At 37.9% G+C, this 21,237-nt stretch overlaps 2 protein-coding genes across 4 annotated transcripts in view; one reads left to right on the top strand and one right to left on the bottom strand.

The window, feature by feature from the left end:
• The first annotated feature begins 3,187 nt into the window (after nucleotides 1-3,187).
• Nucleotides 3,188-9,150, top strand: LOC145779896 (uncharacterized). Of its 3 annotated transcripts, XR_014290572.1 has the most exons (4): nucleotides 3,188-3,459; nucleotides 3,650-3,714; nucleotides 7,105-8,001; nucleotides 8,501-9,150. XR_014290572.1 is itself a non-coding variant. In XM_082591569.1 (3 exons), exons 1-3 carry the CDS (start codon nucleotides 3,255-3,257, stop codon nucleotides 8,543-8,545), a joined length of 315 nt encoding a protein of 104 aa, XP_082447695.1. In that variant the 5' UTR covers nucleotides 3,188-3,254; the 3' UTR covers nucleotides 8,546-9,150. The 3 variants fall into 3 exon arrangements, 2 of the variants coding, with proteins under 2 accessions (XP_082447695.1, XP_082447694.1); XM_082591569.1 differs by lacking the exon at nucleotides 7,105-8,001; XM_082591568.1 differs by having other exon boundaries at nucleotides 7,105-9,150.
• Nucleotides 8,698-21,237, bottom strand: part of LOC145780302 (protein O-mannosyl-transferase TMTC4-like) — a 31,342-nt gene continuing 18,802 nt past the window's right edge. Inside the window, exons 8-17 of the mRNA XM_082592005.1 lie at nucleotides 20,655-20,817; nucleotides 19,868-19,988; nucleotides 19,457-19,640; nucleotides 17,561-17,646; nucleotides 12,387-12,643; nucleotides 11,589-11,724; nucleotides 10,556-10,703; nucleotides 9,771-9,914; nucleotides 9,278-9,442; nucleotides 8,698-8,829 (exon numbers count right to left, since the gene is read on the bottom strand). Coding sequence (XP_082448131.1) covers nucleotides 8,749-8,829; nucleotides 9,278-9,442; nucleotides 9,771-9,914; nucleotides 10,556-10,703; nucleotides 11,589-11,724; nucleotides 12,387-12,643; nucleotides 17,561-17,646; nucleotides 19,457-19,640; nucleotides 19,868-19,988; nucleotides 20,655-20,817 — 1,485 coding nt within the window. The 3' untranslated portion in view covers nucleotides 8,698-8,748. The remainder of the gene's footprint in view (nucleotides 8,830-9,277; nucleotides 9,443-9,770; nucleotides 9,915-10,555; nucleotides 10,704-11,588; nucleotides 11,725-12,386; nucleotides 12,644-17,560; nucleotides 17,647-19,456; nucleotides 19,641-19,867; nucleotides 19,989-20,654; nucleotides 20,818-21,237) is intronic.

Genomic DNA, 21,237 nt, shown 5'->3' with positions numbered 1-21,237 from the left:
GGTCTGGGCCCTCAAGGGTACGCCGTACCCTCCGTACCCCCCTCTCATAGGCCCTGCAGGTCACACTGAGAGTCACTCAGCCATTTCTTTTATGGCAGAACCATTACCATAGACCTATATCTTTTTTTTAAATTGTGATCATTTTTGTAGTACTTCACTGAAAGTGCTTTTGCTTGTACTATTTATTGGCTTGAACTTTATTGGTTAGACAGAAGTTTAAACGCCCTTGCTGCAAGACTTTATTGATTTCAAACGTTTTCTTTTTTCTCTATTATTTTTAAACACCCGAAATAAAGTTTGCATTTGAATAAAATCACAGGATTTCAGCAGCACATGACTTTTTTTCATTTTTACTAAACATCAGCCTATCTTGTTTCAACGTAATTAGCCGATGCTTGACATTTGTCTCATCAAGAACAGGGAAGCAGCTGCTCGATCTCGATGACTGATATAGTCTTTCGCTGCTTCCTATCTGTTGTGGTATCTAGATTTCTATGGTGCTATTTTATTTGTATTGTGTATAATTGTACCGTGCTATTCTCGCAACAGACGAAATAAAAGTTTTTTCGCTCTCCTTCTGTCTGTGAAGGCTGTCCGACCTTGCGCAGAGTTGCCAGATTTTGAAAAAAAAAGTAGCCAAGAAAGTAGCAAATTTGCTCCAAAAGTAGCCCAATTTATAGCAGGGGGCGCGGGAACTATGTTTTCCAACTTCTGGGGGGCGAAGCCCCCCAGACCCCCCGTGAGGCGTTCTAACACTGACACAGCCACTATCTTTTGGATGTCTCTGTTAGGCATACTTCATGACAGAACTGCTTAGCCTCAGTTTTGTCATTATGATGTGTTGGGTTTTTTTTACTGAAGGACAAGGTGTACAATCATCATTACACAAATTCAACAAACATACATTTTCATCAAGCCATTCATTCTTATTCCAATTATTACTACATTGATTAGTAGACTATGTAAAAACTGCACGCCAGTCAGTGGAAGAACCTGAAAAAAATGTTAATTAATAACATACAAGCCGTCAAATGCTCTTGAATGTACAGCTAAAAAACACACATGAAAAATCAGCAACAAACCCAGTGAAATTGCACAAATTACTCTGCTAAATAGCAACAGAGTTACCGGTACATTAAGGCACGTTCACATCAGGCTCTATCGGGTACAGATTAAATTCTCACTACTTTTTCAGCACACTACTTTTAAAGCACTTCTGCGTTCTGACTTCTACAGTAAGAGTAAACTGTAAAAGACATAGAACGGAGATAACGTAACGCTAGAATAGACTAGAAACTCACTCAACCATGTCCCTTGCTACGTCTTGGAAACATGAGAATGCGCTGTAAAATTTGTAAACTACAAATAAACTGTCAGTAGACTGCAAGCGAAACTTACTTTAGTAAGAAATTTCCAATGTAAAAAAGTCGCAATCTTGTTATATTGTCGCCAATCTAAATTTAAAAGTAGCCCAAAAAGTCGCAAGTCGCCAAGCTCAATTTTTTGTCGCAAATCACATATGGAAAGTAGCCCAATTTGCGATAAGTAGCCCAATCTGGCAACACAGACCTTGCGTTTAGCAAAATAATACGCTTGAAGGCGCGACGTCATGCTCGAGTGATCATAGCCTATTTGCATTAGAGTTGCCAGATTAGGCGCTTTTACGCCCAATTGGGCTACTTTCGATTTCTCCAGGCGCCAAAAATTCGCGTTGGGCGCGTTTTGGCAACTTAAGTAATTCAAGTTTTCATGAAAATGTAGTGGAGTGGACATCAGTTCAGTTTGTTTTTATTTCTGATCATCACAACGAAAAACAATATATGTCAAACATAGCAGGGGTCTAGAAAAAGGTAGAAGCGACAAAACACGGACGCTATAACGTACATGATGCCAAAGCAGGACAATCAGTCATGGCATGGTCGCAATACTTTTGCAGGGCTCTTAGGTTTTATTTAAATTTAAAGTTTATTTCCCTGATAACAGCAGATACGCTGCTGGCGTACCGTAACAAAGCTTCGATGGCACAGAAGAACACAATGAGTCTCAAAGAATTTCTTTTATTCGTGAGTTCGAATTTCAGAATTTAGGACACCAATTTATTGAACTAGTGTTTTTCAGAATGAATAGAGTTTTTGAATTCGTGAGTTCGAATTATCGTAATTATTATACTGTACTATATTATATGTGAAACTTGTTTGTGCGGAGGTATATAAAGCACTTTCAAAATAAAAGAAAAAGCAAGCAATTACGTAATTTAAAATTGGCAAATTACAACAATATGTTTGCGATTGTAGAACAGCAAAGGTGAAATCATGTTTAGGATTTCGTCATAGAGGTGAATTGCGGAGATTTGAATAGTTGTTATTTCACAGCAACAACTTGAAACTGACGCTATTTCTTTAAAAGTTAATGTTGATGAAATCACACGATTTTACGTCATAATGCAACGTTTTGCTAAAACGGAGAAAATTGAGCCATCAATCCTTATAGAACAGGTTCACTGGTGAAGGCTTGTTGTGTTGTTGCGTAGAAAACGATTTGTCCATTATTTGTTCACAACAACTGAGTTTTTTAAGAAACACAAATATAATGGGAGAACTACATTTTGAAGAAAGTTAAAAAACAATGGAAATTACATCGCGGGTCCCTACACTTTAATAAACTTTTTACAAATGTAGAAAGATGAGAAAAAAAAGGCTAATGAATTTTTTTTAACAATTTATATGAGTTAAAAAAAAGACAAAAAAGATAGTTTATAACCAAAAATAAAATGATTGATTGATTGATTCTACGTTGATCGACCTTGGTGGGTTATCAAAACCGTTGATGGTCTTGAGGGGAACACTCTTGATACGTTAGCTCATCACGAAAAGCAATTAAACCATTTTTTGTGTTACTTGGTGTGGTACCAGTAGGCTACTTGTTTGTAGTTATTTTAACAAACAGTTGAGTGAATGCATGGTTGCTAATCTGTCTGAAAGATTTGAAAAACTGGAAAAACACTTATAATTTGGGACTGATGATCAAGCCCTCTGGAAGAATTTTTTATAATTGCCTACCTCTTTGCTTGGGCTCCAATTTTGGCTCCATTTTAGAACCCCAAAAAAATTGGGCTACTTTTTGCATAAGCTTGGGCTCTTTTTATATTAACCTCTGGCAACCCTAATTTCCATATCAGCTTCAGAAGTAATGGTTAGTGCTCAGACTGCTCACTGTTCACGATTTATTATGTTTTATCGAGTCACTTTAGAAATATGGACAACATAAATCGACTTTTTAATCACACATTTTTCACCAGTGGTGAAATGAAATATTTTGTTCAACAGTTTGATGAGAAAACTGTTAAAGACAATGAAATTTTAAGTGAAATCAAACAGATTTCGGAAAATTTAACAGACGAAATCTTTCCAGATGCTACACTGCTCCTCGAACAAAACATTGTCAAATTGCAATCTAAAGGTAATGTTATAAAGATTTTCTTCGTGCAAACGTTTGTAAAAAAAGATGACCTCTGCACATAAACAATGTGGATTTACCACACCATCGTGTTAGTTGATGTTAATTTATCAGTTATCACTGTGTGGCAGTCGTAGTGCTCAAGAAAGAATATAAACTTTTGTGAAAATTTTAATATTGCAATATTTTTTAGTTCCAGTATGTTGTGAAATGAGCAAAAGGATATTATCCTTAAATTCACCAGTGATCCATACAAAGGTGAGATTTATCATAAGAAATCTAATAATCAAATAAGAAATCTGAGAAATACTGTCATAAGACTATCATCATAAGACTGTATTTTTGTTGACTGTGGAGATGTGTTAGCTTAGCAATGGTCACCACTATGAACATTGATTACACTGGTCTACACGATTTTTGCTCTGTAAACTTTGAAAACTGATTTAGAGTAATTTTGGGGTGCTGAATCCGAATATGACCTCAGATTTATGCTATCACGTCAGGTTTGTGAGATATGATAACAGCATATTGTTACTTTTGTCAAAAGTGGAAGATTTGACGTTGCGTTTATTGCACATACACATTGTGCAAGATCCAGAAATCCAGGCCATGTGGTGCATAAGTAGCTGAAATACACCTACCAATTATAATTTTGATACCAATTTGTTTTCTAAGCAACATTATTAACAAGGCAGTAATAACAAGCTAAAAGGGAGGCTATAAGTGTAACAGATCCCCTCCCCCCGTCAATGTTTTGCATGAAACCACAAAGATTTAAGCAAGCCTATGGCAATGCTTGTTCAGTAACCATATTTAGGCTGTTTTGGCCTGTCTAACATTAACCTTTCGTTACAGCACTGCATATGTTGGTGGTAAACGCAACGCCAAATCTTCCACTTTTGACGAAAGTAGCAATTTGTTGTTATCATATTTCACAAACCTGACGTGATAGGATAAATCTGAGGTCAGATTCGGATTCAGCACCCCAAAATTACTCTAAATCAGTCTTCAAAGTTCATGGAGCAAAAAAAAATTCTTTTTTTGTAGACCAGTGTTATTATTGCTTCATACCGTATAAACTATAAACATATCATAACGCAACATATTGAAGACGGATTCCAGAAAGGTATGATTACTGGTGCTGCATTTGTTGACCTATCTTCGGCTTATGACACAGTTAACCATCGTCTCCTGCTGAAAAAGATCTTGCAGATGTCCAAAGATGCTGCAGTAACAAAGCTTATAGCAACGTTACTCCACAACAGACGATTCCAAGTTATCCTGAATTCAAAAACAAGCCGCTGGCATCATCAACGGAACGGACTTCCTCAAGGAAGTGTTCTAGCACCGTTACTGTATAACATATACACCAACGATCAGCCGATAGATCAACACACTAAGCGGTTTATATACGCCGATGATCTATGCATAACATCACAAGAAAAGACCTTTGCTGCTATAGAACAAAACCTTACAAAGTCGCTCGAGGAGTTAACACAATATCACACCAACAATCACCTCAAAGCTAACCCTTCAAAGACACAAGTATGTTCTTTCCACCTAAAAAACAGAGAAGCTACAAGGACCCTTAAAATCTCCTGGTCGGGAACAGAGCTGGAACATTGCCCTAACCCCGTCTACCTTGGAGTGACACTGGACCGTACTCTCAGCTACAAAAAGCACATTGAAAACACAAAGGCTAAGGTTAACACCAGAAACAATATCCTGAGAAAGCTTACCAACTCTGGGTGGGGCACTAATCCACAAACCCTCAGAATGACCGCATTGGCTTTGTGCTACTCCACAGCAGAATATGCATGCCCTGTTTGGAACAGGTCCTGTCACTCATCGAAGCTTAACTCTGTACTCAATCATTCTTGTCGTCTTATTACTGGGTGTCTGAAGCCCACAAATACCAACAAACTTTATCTGCTTGCTGGTATTGCACCACCATACATAAGAAGAGACGTTAGCAGTCAAGCTGAAAGGCTAAAACAAATATGTGATGAAAAACATCCTCTATATGGAAAAACTGCTGCGCAAACCCGGTTGAAATCAAGAAAAAGCTTCCTAACAGACGTTCAGCCACTAACCTCAACAAAAGAAGAAACAAGACTTAAGCAATGGAAACAACAATTCGAAAACGACCCATCATACACTGAAATGAAGATCCCACCATCAGAGTCCCTCCCCCCAGGAGCAAACGCTCCTTGGGCAAAGTGGAAAACATTAAATCGACTCCGAACCGGTGTTGGACGTACTAAGTCTGCAATGGTGGAGTGGGGCTACGACACGGGCCCTGCTGTATGTATCTGTGGCACCGAGCCCCAAACAGCGGACCACCTTCTTGTTTGCCCTCGGCTTGCCACCCGGTGCAGTAGGTGGGACCTGTCAGTGTACAACTCCGTTGCGGAAGAATGTGTCAATCTGTGGTGTATCAACAAACTTTAGAAGACTCGATAGAAGAAGAAGACCGTATAAACTTTTTAAGCTAGTTGGAGTATTGGTATTGTACTTTATTTAGGATAAAAATTCTCAAGAATACATACCGTATACTGTATTCTACTGTAGTTTTAGATTTTAGTTTCATTACACTTGTCCATTATGTCCAATCTATAAAATCTTCATCAAACCCACACATGTTGCAGTCATTAAAAAAATCCTTTTTCTTGTTTTTTTTTAATTCTAGGAATTTTTTTTATTTTAAACTGATTGCCCTGCTTTGGTATCATGCACGTTATAACTACCACGTTTTGTCGATTCTACCTTTTTCTAGACCTCTGCTATGTTTGTCATATATTGTTTTTTGTTGTGATGGTCAGAAATAAAAACAAACTGAACTTAACATCCACGGCTGACATATTGTCCACTCTGATAGTATAGTTAGTTTTCGTTTGACTCTTGGGATGTGTGCTTGAGCATCTCATTTTAAAGACAGCTCTTTATTCAATAGCATCCAATGGATAGAAGAATTCTCAAACAACTCTTGAACAACAATAAGCAGAAAGTTTACTCTTCTAATCTGGGTGACCACTGACCAGTGTCAGTGTGGTTCAAAGCTTTTACAAGTATTCAAAACTTCCAGGATTAAGTTTGTAAGAAAGCTTTCTCAGTCTGAGAATAAAGATTGAATAGTATTATTATTGTGCAACTGATCAATCAACAGTATTGTTATTGGGCAAATGCTTTTATCCATTGCATTAATGTAGAAGTCACAGTATCAATTTTTAATCATGTAAATTGTTCTCTGCACAGAAAAGCAAATAGTTGATGATGAAGAGAATAGTTGAATAGCCAAGGCTTGTCAAAACATTGATTTTAATAGACAAAAATAGCAGTGCAGACAAATATACAGCATGTCACAGACATGCATACTTTCCACATAAACTTCATGCAATATGCATTTACATAACCTTTCACTTCAAAAATAGTTTAAAATTGGATTCATTTTACTAAGCCTGTTTTGAAAAGTTACCAAGTTTTTTGTAATGTTAGTTTGTCTGATGCTTGTTGTGTGACACAATTGTTTCACTATCCATTAGCTAGTGGTGTTAGTGTTGGAAAATAAATATGTTAGACTTAGTTGATCAGAATGATCATTTATAATGTTATTTTTAAGTAATAATACAATTATTTCATGTATTGAAGAATTTGAAACATAGCAAAGGTTCTGGGAATCTTGATGATGAATTTCTGAAGAATATTCAGATTCAAAAAGATTCAATAATGCAGAGCTTTAATGAAGCTGCATCCAAATTGAATGAAGAATATGCAGAAATGGCTAAGCAAGTCGAGCGAGAAAATCTTGTTTAATCTATATAGATTCGTTTCAGTTTTACTGAAATTTTTGTAACAAATCATAAGCTTTCAGTTGAGCTGATGGGAATTCTTCAAGTTTTATTCTTCTTCATCGATTAGGAAATGAGTGATAAAGAATCTCAAAAACTTTTTACTGTTTGCAAGATACATAAAAAGTAGGTTAAGTCCCGAAGCATGAAACAAAATTATTTTTTATCAGTGGATTTGATTGTTTGCTCTGCAATGGCTTTCCACTGTGCATACCTTGCAATTGTTTATGTGTATTTGTATCTATTCAAAGTTGGTTAAAATTGCTGTGATATTGTTAATTCATCTTAAATATCAATGCCCTTGAAGTGCTTCACAGTTATATTGGGGCATCTTAAAATAGTGCTGTTCAGTTTAACTTCAAAACATTATTCAGTGTTATTTATTTTTTTGTGATTTATCTTTTATTTACCCATTGAGCAATACACTGTAGAGATACTTTTGCCCTTTAATTGATTTACGAAGCAATTTCTCTATTTCATAACCAATCGTTTCATAATTTCGTTTCATAATCTGCTATAGCTGCTTCAAACCTCGAACGTTTTTGGAAGTGTTCACTTCCTTTTTCTTTCTTTGGCAAGCTTTGTATCTACCCAGCCGTCAAACTTATTCTTAACACGTCTAAAAACGTCTGCAGATGTAGTATCAATGTAAATTGCACTGATTTACTGGCTGGGAATGCAGACGGCCATCTACTTGGTAAGAAAAAACAATACGTACAGTCGTAGGCTACACTTTAGCAACCACATGATCATCGTGGCTATACGGTACATCCGCTCAGTAACTGACTGTTCAAGCTGTTGGTGTTGGTCGTCTTTATTGATTTAAATTTAAAGCACTTGTTGTTACTTTGTGATTAAAAAATTTTGCGTTTCAATGTTCAAGCCATATATGATCAAAGAAATCCACTGTACCTGCGTTTTTGTTTGGTTATGTAACCTTCAATGGTTGGCTGACTTGTTTAAGTGATCATGCGAACAAAATTATATGCTAATGTGTTCAGACTTTAAATTGCTAACATTATTGTTCGACCAAGGTGTGCAATAAACTTCAGGTCACTGTATCTATTTTAAACAATATTGGTGCTTTACTCCGATTGAGACATCGGAAAGTTTAAAGTTCTGATAACAGGAAAGGGCTACTACTTTTCTCTAGGTCACGTTTTTTTTCAACAATTACACCTCCTTAATTATTGCAGGGTAGAGTAGAATGTGCGAATGGCTTATTCCAACGCCAAGTCTAATTTTTTTCCATTTTGACGCTTTTATGCACCATTGTGATGTATGGTATTCCTGCGGTCTTCAGCACAGAATTGGTTTCTTGATTTTTTCTGCAAATCCAGGCGATTTGAAAAGAACAATTTGTTGAAAACCTCTTCTCGTTTCCCGCGTCAAATGGTAGGTTTTGCTCACTGGTCGTGCTGGATGGACAATTCAAATTGCTTCATTAATTTTCGGCTCTCGGCCTTTCGATCATGATGCTGGCCTCGGTGTTGGCAGGATTCAAACCATCCGCTTCTTTTAAACTCTACAAAACAAAATATTAACTGGTTAAATGAATTGAATGATTAAAAAACTAAAACTGAATTTATTTACTGTACATCGAATTGCACACGAGTATCTTCGTATTATGACGATTGAAATAAATTAATGGATTACGATGGTTACACTGTAGTAGACTACTTTGTATTTATTGTTTTGATAACATAGGAAGCAGCTAACTCAATGATTGTTTTTCTTTTACTGCTTTCTGTATGCTTTGAAATTTTGTTTGGTGCTGTGTCTTTCATGTTGATCGCACCTGTGCTTTTCTCACAACAGACGGAATAAAACGTAATCTCTTTCTCTCTCTCTGCATCCAAGTTTTGAAAGTGCAGTGCTCGCCAATAGGCTATTATTTTCCAAAACACGAATAATTTTTTTAACAAAAGACAATTTACAAAATGTAGGAGAAAACAAGTTTGAGCAAAATAAACCTGTAATGATTTTCTTAACAATTCGTCAGCTTCTTTTTCAAATCCCTTTTTAAATAACTGTTTGCTTCTGTCTTGCTGGTGCTTCCCAAGTTGGTACAAAAGTAGCACTTTTTGTTGCTTTCCAGCTTGCAAGCGACCAATACAACCGTTTATCAAAATGATGGCCTGGGATAAACATTTTAAGTTCTCGTACCGTAGTAGAAATCAATAATAGGCTATTTAAAACTGACCAATTTATTATATTTGAATAAGTGCTGCGCATGATGATTGTTAGGACACTTAGCATAAAACCTTAGGTAGCACATGGCTTAGCCAGTTTAGATTTTCCATAATAAAACATATTCTTTATAAGATATAGAGCACTAGATCAGTTATTGCAGTTTTGATTAGAGCCATTTCAACATAATCTTTCTGATTGTGACAGTAGCCAGCAGTTAAGACTAAATAACATACTGCAAGTTTATAATTTATCACGCTGCTTTACAGTTCACACCTTATCGTGTTTTCCTCTTCTTCCGTACAATGTAGCCAAGTTTGTCCACACATCAACATGGAGACAATCCTGATCCCGTGAAGTTAAATTCAGCAACATCTTTTCAGCAAGTTCAGTTTCCCCAACTTCCGACAAGAGCGCGGCCTTAAATGTAATAGTTGGTTAGCCTACTGTAAGTTATACCTAGTGTGTAGAATGATTTAGTTGTAGCCTATACGGTACTTCAACCTCACCTTGATTGTAAAAATGTTTGCATTCGGTTTTGAGAACTAAGGTTTTACCAAAAGCTTAATCCTAGCAATTTCGCACAGGTCTGCTTGTAGAGATTTTGAACAATAAACTCGGTTACCAAGATTGGCCAGTAACGTTCTTGTCAGGGATGGTTCTGGTTTGTTAAAATGTATTTTATCTAGGCTACCAATTGCCTCTGAATTGTCAGCCACCGTTGAAGTGCGTTCCGCATCCCGAGAGTTGTATCGTGTTCTTGATCTTGTGTTTTTTTTCGTTAAATAATCCGGATTTTTATCTGCTGCGCTATCGGAATGAAATTCATTTATTTAAGTTAGCTTAGAGTTTTAATTTGAGTAAATGCCCAAATAAATAAAGAAGTCAATAAGATAAGTTTGCTGTAGTAGGCGCTGCCCTATCGAGTGCATTTCTGGCCTTCTGCATGCTATTTATTCCTTTGTGTAGTTGGCCTAATATTATTGTAGCAAATAAATAAGTAACAAGAAACCCACAAGTTATAATGTAAAAGTAGGTCTACGTAAAGCAACCTCACTTACATACTGGCCAACCGCATCAAAATCATCCGGTATTATGTCGGCAACAACTTTATAAAGCTTTAAGCTTTGCACAAACATTTTGTTGTGAAACAGAGTAGAAGCCATTTCCCAAGCGTCCTTTGCTTTGTCTTGGTCTTCTTCAACCGCTCTGTCAGAAAAATTAGACCTTAACTGGTGTTTGGCCTACCACTCAACAAGCTGGTTATGCTACGATGCAATATTCTCAAAACTTTGTTCCCATAAACCGTGGCAAGACAAAACAAGAATTCCACCAAAAGTTGCGTTGCACTTAGGCTATACGGTAGACACTTAAACACAAAAAGTTTTTTTTAAGACAAATGGATCATTGGACTAGTCAGAAGTTACAGGAACAGTGTTTCAACTAATCAGAACTAATCTAAACAGTTACAGGGAAAACAGAGAAAACGTTTCTGATTTAAAGTAGCCTAAATTATGTCAACGTTTCGTGGTCTACAGCTTGGCGTAAAGGGTTAAGGCAGAGGTAGACATTTTGATGACGTGTGTTCGATGCCTACACAAACTATAACCCTTTTTTCTTGTGTAATTACCAAACAAAGTTTAAAGTAGGATCAACTCTCTGGCTGAATGCTAGAAAGGTCACAATTGAACAGTAGTCACTTAGGCCTAAACGTGTTCTGGTTGGTTGGTCGATGGTCGTGTCATCGAGTCTTACTGGGATTGTCATGTTTAAGTGGCTACCGTAGGCCTACCCACTTACACAGTAGGCTTTAGATTGGCTACGTCAATGGAAAGTGCAGCATAGGCTTATAGACAACGGCATTTAATGGATGGAACAATTCCCCGGCAACAACACTTCAATAATCGGAAACTTCACTCTGTCAATCTCGGTAACCGGCCCTGCGTCAGTGATTCAAAGCCTCTACAAGTATGGGAAACTGCCAGGATTAATCTCTGCAAGAAGCTTTCCCAGTCCGAGGACTCAATGCACACCAATGGTTTCAAAACATCACGTTTTTGTGAGATTCACACGAAAATAAAAACATTAGCCTACTTGAGCATCATATCAATTGCTTCTTTAGTGCCCTTGGTAGATAAAAGAACTTTAGATAACCCAACCGAAGTATCTGCATCTTTAGGATTTATATTGACAGCCTTGTTGTAAGTTCTCAGTGCTGCCTTTTTATGACCTGAAATATGATACAAATGTTTAAAGCATAGGCTATACGGTAGTCTGCTGGTCTCTGTATCTAAAACGTATAGAGCAAATAGAGCTTTTAAAACTTTTTCGGCATTTAGTCTACCCACCGACTACGATAAGCATATGGATGATCACGGGAATACAATCCTTAGATAGCCTATTAGACTAGGTAAACACTAGAACATTACCACAGAATTGATAAGAAATTTTTCTTTTTCGAAACCCACACTTTCTTTCTTTGCTGCTTATGATTCTCTTTCTTCCTTATCGATTCTATGGCCACGTTCTAGTGTTTACCATTAAGCAATGTGATGGCTACAACATTTGACTTTTGAAAAATGAATTTCTGTGGAATGTGTCAAAATTGTAGCCAGTAGCTCAAATTTATTATTGATTTATCGAATTTTGTTGATGAAATATAATTGAGCATCATCAGTCTTTCTGCGGTTTTGTGGTGGTCAAAACTTGAACGGGTAAGCTTACTTATCTGGAATATCACTGAATGGAATTTTATTCCTTTTCAAGTACGGACCTATTTTTCATGCCTTTTCTTCATATAAAATATATATCGTAGGATCCAGTTCAATTTTGCAAAAAGTTACATGATGATGCTACATGATAACTTACATCACATGATGCTTTTAAAGTTACCTTTTTTTAGCATTAAGTCAGCATAGCCTCTCATGGCTGGCAAGTAGTCTGTTGAACAACCAACTGCTGCTACATGCAGTTTGTCGGTGTTTAGACAAACTTTGTTGAGCATGTGAAAATACGCTTGCTCGGCTTCAACTGTAGCGTTTTGCTTAATCATCTCTTGGATTATCATTGTGGACGACTTTAAACTCGTTTGGACGTTGCGGACAGCTCGAATTAAGACTTTTGCTACTTGCTGATATTTTTTCTCTTTCCTACAAACACCAAAACAAACATGTTGTTTATACTGACGTAGCTAGAAGGACAATTTTAGTGGGGAAAAGCAACTGTTGGAGGGGAGAAAACATAATTTGAAATAAAGAGTTTGTTTGAAAATTTCGCTACTGAATGCAGCCAAATATTTATCTAACGTTATTCAACATGCGATACAATGTCATTAATAGCCTAGGCTGCACTGTAATATCATCAAAAATCCATTTTTTGGGAGAGCAAGATAAACTCCATGAGAGGTCGATTGCTCTTCTAAGCCTCCTCATGGATAAATTCCTGGTTGTTAATTAAGTTTGCAAGCTATCGTCCTGCAAAGTTTGTTCTTACACGTTCAACGATAAACTGCAATGTCGTTCTTGCGTTTGGCCGCAGGTCACGCTGTTTTATCCAGACGCAGCAGCCAATGGATTGTGCGTCCACCGAGCGTTGTTAGGTCTACATGTCTATCCTTGGTCGGTATGCAGGACATTGATAGAGAATGTGGTATGCAGTCTGAATGTCATGTCGTTGCTACATACGCACTTTCGGTTATTAACAATTTAGCTACTAAATATTGCTACAAGATTTATTGCGTTCCTTTGACTGTACAGGATTCATTGCATAAAAAGGACTTGATGGTTTTTTAAAGATATACAAAATTTCGTTACGTTGTGTAGACTAGCATAGACTAACCTGTATGGCTGTCAGAGAGAATCTGAGCAATAGTCATATTATTCATATAGTTACGAATTACAGATTATTCTTTTGAAATACAGTAGGCTATGGAATAAGTCGCCTTTAAACAGTTGATTTACCAGATAGACTGGGGTGGGCCGTCAATGCACTTTTTTTGTCAAATCACTTAGCAACTCGGCTCAGATAGGAGGCTTAGGTCACAAACAATTAATCTAAAAATTTTTTTTAGATCGGGCGGCGGGAAGACGCCGCACAAAAAAATCAATATCACCTAAATACAATAAAAAACGTTTTTTTTTTCCAAAAAAAAAAAAAAAAGTGCGGTAATTAAAAAAGTAAAAAATACACAAAACGACGTAAACACAGTCAAAAACAATCACAGAACGTAATCTTTCTTTGACTCAAAACGTGAACGCTGTGAGCGAGCAGCAGTTCGCGTCAGAATGAGTTCATGTCTGCGGTCATGGCCGATGACTTCATCGCTCACTTCGGTGACGAGTTTGATTGCGCGCTCAACTGCTTGTGTGCAGCACGGAAAACTGTCAATCGATGTAGGAAAATCGGTCTCGACGAAAAGCTCTGTGAGCTGTTGGATGCTGAAATCGCGTAAAATTGGTGGCTCAGTGAGCTTCTGCTCGCTCCACCGGAGCAACGAGTTTGTTGTCAAGTCTGTGTACTCAAAGTTTATTTTGGGAATTTCGAAACGACGTATCCCACCCGTGTAATCGTCCCTTGCTTTCTGGATCCGATGAACTGCGAGCTTACGCATTGGCTTAGACTCGTCATGCAGAAGAGCCAACACTACATTCTCCGGATGCGCAGCGAAGGCGTTTGTCTGTAGGCAACTGTCGACGACTTTTTTTAATTGGCCTGTCAGATAGCGAGTCAGCTTAACCAACCGAAGGAAGGACCGAGCAGCGAAGTGAATCTTATTGTTTCGCTTGATAGTAAACCACATGGGAGCGTAAACTTTAACGATGTACTTCGTCATTTCTATCAGCGCCTCTGTTGGTTCTGGCTCCGAGATATAAAGTCGGCATATCCTTGAAGCGAGAGTAAGCCATCGTGCATGACCCTGTTTTCCTGGATCACGGAATCGAATGCTTTCTGGAGGCAGACTTCCCTCGATGACCAACACGATATCGAGCAGATACTTTTGATCGCCGCTAATATCCATCACCTCATCGACTTCTGTCAGGTTGGATTTTATCTTCTCGAACTCGACGACTGCAAATTCTCCCATTTTGTACTTATCATTAGCGACGACACGGCCGATAAATCCTTTGAAGGTTTGCGGTCCTGATGATTTCCCGTCCAACTCGCCGAAGAGATGCCGAAGCGGGAGTTCGTTGAGGTGAAACTGGCAAATCGACCATTGTACCGCACTCCCGATATGTTGCTCAATGCTGGTGATGGCTCCTGTGTGCTTACCTGTATTGACGGCAGTTCCGTCGCAGCCAACGACCTGAATGCCTTTCACGTCAATTCCCTTGACTTCAAGAGCAGCCAACATCGTTTTGGCAATGTTGTTTCCAGTTGAACGCCCTTGAATGGAAACGTGGTCGATATATTCACCTCCTGGGTATTTCAGCATCACGTAGTGGTCTTCGATTGATTTTTGACAATAGCCAGTTATGCCATTCAATGTAAGGGCTTTATCCTTTCTGCCGTCAAAGTAAAGGCCTTCAACTATTGTGCCGAGCGAAATTGAAGCAAAGTGATTCATCTCTAAACGAAGCCGTTTTCGTGCACGAACGAGCTTGTTTTTATCCACTACCATCATCCGATTGAAATCATCTTTTGTGTCCAGTAATGTTGCGGTGGCGAGGGCAGCTGCTGCTCTACTCGAAATTCCATACCTTTCCGCCTCACGCGCAACTGTACGAAGATCGAAAGTACATCGCTCCTGCTCTTCTTCGATTTCTTCTCTGCCGATCGAGCACTCTGAAGGGAAGCGCCTTCTAGGAGTTTCTTCTGTATTGTCGTCATACGAGTCTTGAGTACATTCTTCGCGTTCTTCCCGCTCTTTTTCTCGCTTCTCTCTCAAAAGCAATTGCTCCTTCCGCTCGTCCCTCTTCTTCTCAGATTTTTCCGCCTTCCAATCGACGTTTCCAATGAAACCAATGCGTGCTCCGCGTTGGTCTTTAACAAAATCAACCTCGCGTGAATGCAGCGATTTGTCGTCAACGACGTCGAAAAGAGTGTCGAGGCAAAGACTGGCCTTCATTGAAGCTTTCCATTCAGCCGTCTTTCTCGCCGTGGGGATTTTATTCTTCATCTTAACCATGGCCCATTGCTTCAGAATCTTCTTGATCACTCCCTCACGCGTAATGATCGCCACTGTGGCGAAATTGTAGATGCTTGTTATCTTAGTCGCCACTGCTTCCGCCATTTCGCGCAGCCCCATTTCCTTCTTGCAATCTCCGGTGTCCTTCTTCTTCATGATTTTGTATTGTTCTTTCACTTGGGCGCAATATCGGAGAACGTCACCACTGGTGGGAAGAACCAGTTCATTCATTTCTTTGGCAAAGCCGAACACCGGATCAGCAGATCGAGTATATGCGGCCATGTTATAACTATTGCAGACCAATTAACTGCAATTAATTGGTAAACTGCCACCGGTAGCCTACTGATTACTTGTATTCAATCAATCAATGTAAAATTCGACGTAGGCTACCGCCACCACTACGAATTACTGTACTGAATACCTGTAATAAATTGCGAATTTTGTTTTAAATTTCCCTCCACTATTGTGAATAAACTTTTCACTGAAACAGAACCCAATTATACTTGCTTCAGTCAGTAGGCCAATACCCTACCTGTTTGCCTTCTCTGAGCACTAATATATACCTGATACCTGAGTACTGTGAGTAGTCCATATTACCTTGCCTTCACTTTTATATCTACCTTACCTGCAATGCTCATACCATGCCTTCACCTTTTATATAGGCTACCAAGTAGCCTACTTACTTGCATACCCTGCCATCACCTTTTATGTAGGCTACCAAGTACTTAGGCTACCGTACTTGTATACGCCTTCATCATCTTAGGCTATCGTACTTGTATACGCCTTCATCATCACCAAGTAGCCTACTTACTTGCATACCAAACCTTCACCTTTTATATAGGCTACCAAGAAGCCTACTTACTTGTATACCCTGCCATCACCTTTTATATAGGCTACCAAGTACTTAGGCTACTTGTATACCCTGCCTTCACCATTTATATAGGCTACCAAGTAGCCTACTTGCATGTTTAACTGTATGATGATTGATGAATCAACCATGTTTGATGGGTGTGCGGCACACAAACTCTGAATATACGCCACTGCAATATCTAGGGTTGCCATCGACATGAACCCAAAAATAAGGACAACAGAAAAATTAAATTTTCATACAAAGTAAAACAAACGTTTTTGAACAAACCTCAGCATTTATACGAGCCATTATATATCACATGCCATATTGTTTGCCAGAAACAATGTGTTCCAGCAACTCATTGTTCGTAAAAAAATACTTTGTGCATCTCAAGACAACTCAGGTCTAGGTTTACTTTTACTGTAGTAGGGATTTGGCTGTCATTCCACTAAGTTTATTCACTAATTGTTGAAAATAAGACAAAATAAGGACTCAAGTCAAAAAGAAGGACATTTCCTAGCAATAAGGACAGTAATATTTTCTAAGATAGAGTTCTTCAAAATAAGGACAAATCTTAGAAATAAGGACGTTATGGCAACCCTGTCAATATCCCTGGAATGGGGTGATTTACCGATTAGGTCCCAGTTGTGCGCCGTCTTCCTGGCGTTCAATTAAAAAATGGTTTTCGATTTCGCCATTTACTCGACAAACCTCCTAAGAAACTCGAGTTGCTAAGCGATCTGTTTCCGACGGCCCACCCTATTGAACAGTAGCCTACGCCTAACAAAGTGATAAACATAAAATTGCGGTTGTAGAAATCTTTTTCTCGGTCAGAGACAGTCTCTTTGCAAGCTCCTGGCAGTTTTGTATTGGACTGCTGGGGCAGACCCAGTCATGAAGATTGGCAGTAGGGCAGAATGAGACGTTTACGTTTTGTTGTCAGCAAATTATTCCATTTATCGTATGCTGATGAATAGAGAACTGCTTTTAAAATGCGTTGCACAAGCACACATCTTGGGGAATGAACCGGTTCTCTTTCTACGAAGTCAAGTGCTTTTCAAAATAACCCAGCTAGCGTAGTAGACTCACAATAAGATAAGGGCAAGATTTATATAAGCGTTTTTGTGGAAGGGTTCCATTTGAATGACTCTTGCATAAAGTTCTTGAGCTTCTTTCTGTGATAAAATGCACAATTTGTTTTAACATTTTGCGAAATTTGCTCTTTCGGCATACCTGTTAAAACTTTAATTGCTTTGTAGGCTACTTTCAAGCATTTTATCATGATAGAAAATGTAACCTAGTTGAATGATTGTGAAAATCTTTTTCCTCTGACTGAAAACGCTTCTTTGAGAGCTTAGTCCTAGCAATTTTGTATAGCCTACTTGTAAAGGCTTTGAAACCACCAACGCAGGCCCGATCACCGAGTTTGGCAGAGTGTAGTTTCCGGTTGTTGAAGTGTTGTCTGTGAACTATTCTATTCACTATAGGTGCCACTGAATGGAGAGCAGTCCTTTAAGTTGCGTTGCTCAAGCGAAAACTCCGAGAGCAGAACCAGTGCCGCTTGATCTTACTTTTCTTCTTGTACAAAGTCAAGTGCTTCATCAAATGAGCTATCTTCTATTTAAAACCATCAGCACAGGCTAACGTTGAACCCAAAACGTAGCTTAAAGCAAGCGGCAGTCAAGTGCAGCAAATTAATCTAGAGATAAAAATAGGGGCGGGCAATACGCTACAATTTCGTCAAAGCAAATGTTGTAAGACGCAAATCTTTTAAAAAAGGAAGTCTGTATGAACTAACAAGATTTAGGTTGGGAAATTGGGAGTTGTCGCCAAGAAGTTTTGCCTTATTTTGATGATTTTTGCACGTTGTTTTTTTTTTAGATCAAATAAATTGCTTCTCTTTGAAGCACCGAAGTTTGTATACTATTTCAATTTTTGTATTCAGCATGATTAATTATGATCTAACTAAAGCTAGAGTTTCATCGCACTTTCGTCCAGGGTTGTCGGTATTTGACCCGACCCAAAAAAAACCGGGTGGGTTTTTTTAAAAAAACCCACTTAAAAAAAACCAAAAAAACCCATAAAAAAACCTAGAGCATCATATTTGTCCAGTTTTTAATAGAAAATAAAAAAAATGAACAAAAACACTACAAGGCAGTTAAAACAAACTTTAAATTAGGACTTAAGGATGTGATTGTGCAGTAAATTTCCAAGAATAAACTGAAAACGCAGTGGATATTGTACAGTGCACAAAAATCAAGTAATGCCACTTTGTGTATACTACGCTAAAACTCATTTATGCAAGAAGGCCTTATAGGTAAACTGGTGAAAGTACTACTCTATATTGTAGTCTGTATATATGATGTGAAATGCAATTTAGGAGGTTATTTACCAATTACAGATTCTGGATCCTAACGCATGGCTGTTTCAGAGCATTTGCCTAAATGGCCATTGGCCACGCAATTGCTCATCCATTAGTCATTACTATATAAAATATATATTATATATAAATGATAAAAAATATTTAAACATGATGGCATAAATGCTCCTTGCCTTCAAATCTAAAGCAAATGATGCAATAATGTGATTTCTATTTTCTACCACGGTAGCATCAACTTGGTATAGAAATCATTGGATGATGCAACATCCAACTTGATCTTGAAATTAATGGATGATGCAACATTCAAGCAACAACAGCCCTAGTGCATTATTTTATTGAGTTATGCAAGCATGTAGCCTACTGTGAGTGAAAGGCACTTCATTCGTAAAAAGTAGTTTTGAGGTGAAATAAGCATGAATCTTCCTTTTTTTGCATCTTTTTTAAAAAAACCCAATAAAACCCAAAAAAACCCGGGTTTTTCTCAACCCTGCTTTCGTCTGAAATTATTTTTCGTTCAAGCAACAGGCTTCTTAGGAAATTAATTTCGTGAACTCATCTTTATTGATCTTGCTAAACAAGTAACATGCACAATGTTGAAATCGTACCATTGTAGATGGATTTTTTTCTAAAATTGTAGCTAGGTTGTTGATGGCACTTGCATACGTGGGATGAATCTTCAATACTTTTCGATATTCCTCAACGGCTTCTTGAGAGCGGTTGTTGTTTCTCAGATAGTTTGCCCAGTTGTAGATTATTTTCGGATTGTTAGGATTAACGTTGTATCCAGAACTTAAAAGTAAACATTTCTTTAAAAAATTTAACTTTCTGCTAAATTTAAATTTGTTGTGGTAGCTCCTTTACGCGATAAGGCAACGTACGAATTAAATGGCAACATCTAACTTAGGCCAGAAATTACCAAAGCAGTTCTTTCCATACATTTTTGGCATAGCCCTTCCAAAGCAAAATCCATCAGTGAGAAGATCCAGTAACGTAATCATAGTTAGTAGCCTGGCTACCTGAAAAACCTTTGCTTAGATGTCCAGTCCAGACTTCTTTTCATTGTTAATGCGACGTAGATTATAATCAAACCTCCCATTGCGATATTCATTGGATTTCGTGAAGAAGGAAACCAGGCAACTACTAAATAAAAATATGCATAAACTGAAATCAAAATGGAACCAGTGTGGCCTGATTCTTGTGTGAAAATAGAATCACCATCACAAACGTAATTCGCTTTATTACATTCAGGATATATAGTTAAACAAGTAGGCTCGGAGTCCAAGCTGCCAAGTTTGCTTCTATTGAAATAGCAATCTTTTTAAACCACAAATATAGGCTATAAAGTTTTGCAATAATTTTGGAGTTGAGTTTCCTTTCCATTGGAATCGTTACCAAGATTTTGGCAAAACGTTTGTCGTTTAATTGCAGTCAGGTGCCTGCTTTTGTTTTTAATTAGTATGACTGCTTTTGCTTCAATGAAGTAGGCTATAGCTAGAAAGAAAACTTTAGGGAGGCAAAACAACTGTTGAGGGAAGGGAACATTTTAATGTTTAAAATAAAAGTTTGTGTAAAAATATAGCTACTGAATTCAGCCAAAAATTTATGAAATAGTATTTAACACGTTATACATACAATGCTATTACAACGTTGTAAGCCTAATCATATTAAAAAAAATTCGGGGGGAAAAAGATAAAAGTTTGGGGAACGATTGCTCCCTCAAACCCTCTTGGTTACGTCCTTGTTTTCTTAAAGGCTACGTCTTATTGTAGAATTGCAGGTTACAGCGTAAATTTTTATACTTACACCAATGCCATTGCAAGACAAACAAGACCAGAAACCCAGCACTTGGCAAATAAAGGCACCTTTCAGCAACCACAAAGCCCACAGGAAAAAATAAGTTGGAAGCTGGGAGAAATGGAAAAATCATCAATGAACATCCCATTACAAATGGCTTTGACATTTTATTCTAAATACAACAAAAAGCGTAAGTTTTATTACGTTACGCAGCAATAGGCCTTCACAACTATGCTACAGGAAATGTTTTATGGCAGGTATAGCTTCAAAACGCGTTACTGCGAAAACTATAACAGACAACATTAATATGATATGTGAGTCGATTGCGAAGGTCGGCATCCGATTCCGATGCACAAACATTGCTATCAACCCAATGTAAAACAGAATGTTTTTCAGCAGTTGAGTAACTTACAGTAAATTAGGCGACTCTATATTCTGAGTTCATTTCTGCAATGCTAAGTGGTAAACATAAGACAGTGTAGTGCTATTCACGCAAGGTTTTTGAAATGACCCCAGAAATCTCAAATCCGCATCTACAGTTCTTTTCTTCTTCGTCGTGTGAACCTTCTTCGCCACTCCAGAAGTCTACGGG

Source organism: Aplidium turbinatum, chromosome 11 (assembly GCF_918807975.1).
Source record: "Aplidium turbinatum chromosome 11, kaAplTurb1.1, whole genome shotgun sequence".
Classification (NCBI taxonomy): Eukaryota; Metazoa; Chordata; class Ascidiacea; order Aplousobranchia; family Polyclinidae; genus Aplidium; species Aplidium turbinatum.
This window is presented reverse-complemented; position numbering and strand designations above follow the sequence as displayed.

What these genes read in the sequence shown, in the direction of transcription:
- LOC145779896 (XM_082591568.1), top strand. Translation starts at nt 3,255, where the DNA reads ATGGACAACATAAATCGACTTTTTAATCACACATTTTTCACCAGTGGT. An exon ending in TGTCAAATTGCAATCTAAAG is followed by an intron (nt 3,460 to 3,649) that starts GTAATGTTATAA and finishes AATATTTTTTAG; the next exon opens with TTCCAGTATGTTGTGAAATG. An exon ending in CACCAGTGATCCATACAAAG is followed by an intron (nt 3,715 to 7,104) that starts GTGAGATTTATC and finishes CATGTATTGAAG; the next exon opens with AATTTGAAACATAGCAAAGG.